The 4,699-nt window shown below is 37.1% G+C and overlaps 1 protein-coding gene across 1 annotated transcript; it reads left to right on the forward strand.

Moving 5' to 3' along the window:
- The first annotated feature begins 702 nt into the window (after positions 1-702).
- On the forward strand, positions 703-4,168 carry LOC148156564 (complement C1q-like protein 2). Its single transcript, XM_088009918.1, has 6 exons — positions 703-1,066; positions 1,184-1,225; positions 1,686-1,748; positions 1,950-2,033; positions 3,487-3,618; positions 3,722-4,168. The coding sequence occupies exons 1-6, from the start codon at positions 835-837 to the stop codon at positions 4,003-4,005; spliced, it is 837 nt and encodes a 278-aa protein (XP_087866044.1). The 5' UTR covers positions 703-834; the 3' UTR covers positions 4,006-4,168.
- Positions 4,169-4,699: the final 531 nt, after the last annotated feature.

Raw genomic sequence — 4,699 nt, forward strand, 5'->3', positions numbered from 1 at the left:
GTGTCGAGCTTAATTGAGTTAGAGTTGCTTATATGATACTAGATTAGCAAGGCACTGTAATGTTGTAAAAACATACTGTTCTGGTTTTAAGAGCAATCCAACTCCCTCCTTTATTGTCAGTTCAGGTTTAATTGTATAACACGTGTTCAGGTAGTTCGTAGTGCCTTATCAGGTAGTTCATAGTGCCTTATCAGGTAGTTCGTAGTGCCTTATCAGGTAGTTCATAGTGCCTTGCATTATAAAAGCATCATACAATCACCTTGACCTTACATTTGGTCAATGGTCCATTTGCTACTATTCAAAGGCAACTCTGGATTTTTAGGCTTGACCTAAATGAACTCAGTGTTTCAGCTGTTTTACAGATTACTGAAAATTTGTTCCAGAGTTGTGGTGGACAGAAGCTGAATCCTGCTTCTCCATGTTTAGTTCTGGTTCTGGTTGTGGTCTGTTCTGCATTCCCAGAACCAGAAGACCTGAAATGGCAGAATCTCCTTCTGTGTGCAGGTGGGCTTCATACACAACCAGTTCTGTAGAGTAACATTTAAATATTTTACTGATATTTTGGGCCCATAGACTTCAATTCAGATTTGACCAGATCTGACCTATTCCCTCTAACTTCCTCCCCACCCTCCAGATCCTGTTGAAGTACAGTTTTGAAATAATTTGTTTTTATGATCCATTATTCTCCTTTTTATTGGACAAGGCTAAAGTAACACTTTTTATCATCTGTCTTACTGACAAGATACTCTGGTAATTATTTGCCACAAACAATAAAATTCAGTCTTTAAGGCTTGACGAAGTTTAAGAGTTGACCCACATAGACCAACACCGAGGATGGAAATAAGAACGCTTCTTCCATTGCTGCTGCTGGTCTGCTCCGTCTCTGCAGCTCAACCTCAAGCGGAGTCTGGAAATGACATTCTTCCACATTTAAGGCAGACTGGGGGACAGGTAGAACCGGACCAGCAGACCTGCACACAGGACATCAACGGAGTCCTGAGGGAGATGAGCGCCTGGTTGGCTGGACTGAAGGTGGAGGTTCAGCACCTACAGAGTGATAATGAAGGTTTGTTTACAAAGAGAGTTCAAGCATTGGAAAGACTATTTCTGATTAACTAAAGACTCATATTGCACGACCATTTTAATTCTGTGTTTTATGTTTGTTTTTTTTTTCTATTCATAGTGAAGACGAAAGAGCTGGAATCACTGAGCCAACGGTACCAAGGTACTGACTGATACAAGACGATGTGCAGAGGTTTGGTATTAAGTTTACTTTGGATATATCACAAGTATCAACTAATAAAATATCAATGGAATAACTGGGAACAGTAAGTTACACACATGACGGTATAGACGGTATAAGCAAATCTTTCTCTTGATTCTGTCAATCTGGACTTGACTTAAAATAAATAAAGCACATGATGTTTATTACAGTATAAAAAAGTATAGATATAAATGTATACAACACTAATATTTAACTTTTTAATGTAATGTACAGAAATTTAAAAAAGTAGAAGAAATATTTTTGTTCAGATACCTGTATTGCTCTATGACAATGCCTTTGTATTAAAAACAGACTTACCTTAACCAAAACAGTTTTGTTTCAAACAAACGTAGATTTTCAACCCACTAAGAAATACCTAAAACAACAGAACACATTTTTTTTGGTATTTCTTCTTTTTCAGCTCAGGCAGCAGAGCTTGCTGCTGTTAAAGCCAAGGCAGACGGCATCGAAAACCAAGTAGAAGGTTTGTGAACTCTGAAGGAAACACTCAGCCTGTTTGATGTCACATCCATATCAGTGACATTAATATCTCACTTTGAAATTTAAATTGTTACAGCTGATCATATTTGTACAATATATTTCAGATGTGGGAAGACATAATACTCTGAACATATAAATAAATGTTTTATTTCACTGAATCTCTTTGTTTATCCTTTCACTGCAGCTCAGGCAGCAGAACTGGCTGCTGCTAAAGCCAAGGCTAACGTCACCGAGAACCAAGTGGAGGCTCTGAGGAGAGAAGGAGAAGGTTTGTGAACTCTGAAGGAAACACTCATATCAGCAGTTCACCATCAATGACTTCAATGTCCAAGTTCAATGAAAATAACTGCGTGAGCACAAATCTTATCCTAAGACTGGATGAAATCTGAATGTGAAAATGAATAGGTTTAAATGAGCATTTAGAACAAAGCTGACATCCTATAATATTTGCAGGTTTTAACTTTTTAACGTGGAACATTAAATGGTATACAGGCCATACGATTTAAGTAAAGTAGATTATTTGATTATTACCAAGTAAAATCTATTGTGTAGCAGTCCAACTATAAGACCAAGAAAATAAAAATAGAACTTCCTGTAGTGATAGCGAGCTTCCTTAATCCTTGTGACAGGGTTCTCTTATGACTTGGACAAACAAAAATTGACTGCCCAAGGCCAGAGATCACTTTAGTGAAATTTATTTAGCTTTTCTTCAGGTGAAAAATATGGCAGGTGCAGAATATATACAAGGACGTCCAAGGCAGGTTAAAAACAGACAAACAGCAATACCTTCATTGCAAGAGTCCATCACCTTCCATGTGACTTCTCAACAACTACTAAACAATTACTTCTAACTCAAATACACGCTTAAAGTATACATAATAATAATAATAATAATAATAATAAAAATAAACTTGTAATCAAAAATACAATAATCAATTTAATAGAAAACACTCAGTATGTTCCGATGAAGTCACTATGTCATCACATGACTCTCTCCTGGCGCGCCACAATCCGGAAATAACCCTGCTTGAAAACAAAACCGGGAAAATGTTTGCAAATGAAAATAGGTTAGGATGCATGCTAACTGAGGCAGGAACACCGCGTGTGCACCCACGATGAACCACGTCAGTTTAAGCTGCAACAGAAATAAGTTAGCGGTTTTGTGTATGTATGTGCAGGCGTGCTCCCATGTTGACACGGACTCATAATTAAGTCCCGGCTCATGACGGCTCCTATATCACAATCCTCAATCCCCAATGTTTCTCTCAAAAACTTAGAATTCAGAAATAGATTTAAAAAATTTATCCACTTCCTGTCAGTAAATGGGACATTAATCTACCAGTACAGATCTTTACTTTTGGAGTAAAATTTGCACATACCCATTTAAAATGATCTAAAAATTCAACCTTCGATTTATGGAATATAAAATACGCTCTACGAGAGAAAGAATTTTCCAAATGGGTTTCTCACTATCACATGTCCAAACTGCATGAGACATTTTCCCATCTCCCATCTACAGATAGGAGCTCCAGCACTGCTGAAATTCTTTTTAAGTATATGAAGACATCAGCATGCTTAAGAAAATAAATCAATGCAAATATTTACAACTTTTTTGCATTTGTGAATTTGTTGTATTCAAACAACAAATTCACAAATGTTGAGATGTTTAAAACTCTTGCTGTGTGACTGAATTTGGCTGATGTCCCGTGTCTGTCTCTCAGCCAAGCGACTGGCTTTCTCTGCTGCTCTTTTGGAGTCGGGTTCAGGAAACCATGGCCCATTCAACACACACACAACCATGGTCTTCAGACATGTTACCACTAATATTGGAAATGCCTACAGTCCAAGTACAGGTGCATCAATTTACACTTTATATTTTGCATTTTTATTTACAGTATGAACAAAATGTAACATTTCTTATGACATGAGAGATAATTACAATTCTTGATAATACAGGGCTGTTTACTGCACCAGTAAGAGGAGTGTATCACTTTGAGTTCCACATCTACGGACATGGAAGTTCTACAGAGCCTACTTCTGCGGTGTTGGTCAAGAATGGAGTGCAAATCTTTGCAACATATGAAAAACAGACTTCCGGTGGTCAGAAGACTTCTAATGGCGTTACACTGATGCTAAACATCGGAGACATTGTATTTGTGCGTTTGCCGGCTAACTCATGGGTTCATGACAATCAAGATCATCACACTACCTTCAGTGGCCATCTACTGTTCACCATGTAGAAATATAACAGGGTTTTATTTTTAAATTAGAATTTGTGGTAGAAGCCAGGCAGCACAGATCTGCATCAAAGATTATTGTTCAAAGATAATAACAACAAACAGTTGATTACATTTTGGTTTAAATGTGCATTTTCTAAATCACACGTAATTGAAATTGAAAAGTAGAAGAGATTTTTGTGTGTGTGTGTGTGTGTGTGTGTGTGTGTGTGTGTGTGTGTGTGTGTGTGTGTGTGTGTGTGTGTGTGTGTGTGTGTGTGTGTGTGTGTGTGTGTGTGTGTGTGTGTGAGGGCCACACAGCACCAGCGCCTCTTTCTGTCCAGTTTGGCACATTATTACACATCTGAACATGTTCTAAAATCAAATTGAGCATTTTTATATAGAACAATTTGAATACATCAACTTATTTTTTCATGTCACAGGATTAATAAACATGTCCACATTACAGTCTTCAATGTTTTTCATTTGTAGCATAAGTTCTATTTTTTAATGAATGCAATGCACAGTGTCACAGAATGGATTATTGACTGAGCCGTTTCATCTGAAACATCCAGTAATTAACTTATAGTGATTGTTCAATTTATTTATGAACTGCTTTATAAATGGCTTGTTCTTATAGGCATATATTTTTGAAGAATCAAAATGCTGTAAGTTATAGTGGAAGACAATACATTACTCCCTCCTAGTGGGTAATAGG

Source organism: Poecilia mexicana, unplaced genomic scaffold (assembly GCF_051168715.1).
Source record: "Poecilia mexicana isolate PSO_F unplaced genomic scaffold, ASM5116871v1 scaffold_11, whole genome shotgun sequence".
NCBI lineage: Eukaryota > Metazoa > Chordata > Actinopteri > Cyprinodontiformes > Poeciliidae > Poecilia > Poecilia mexicana.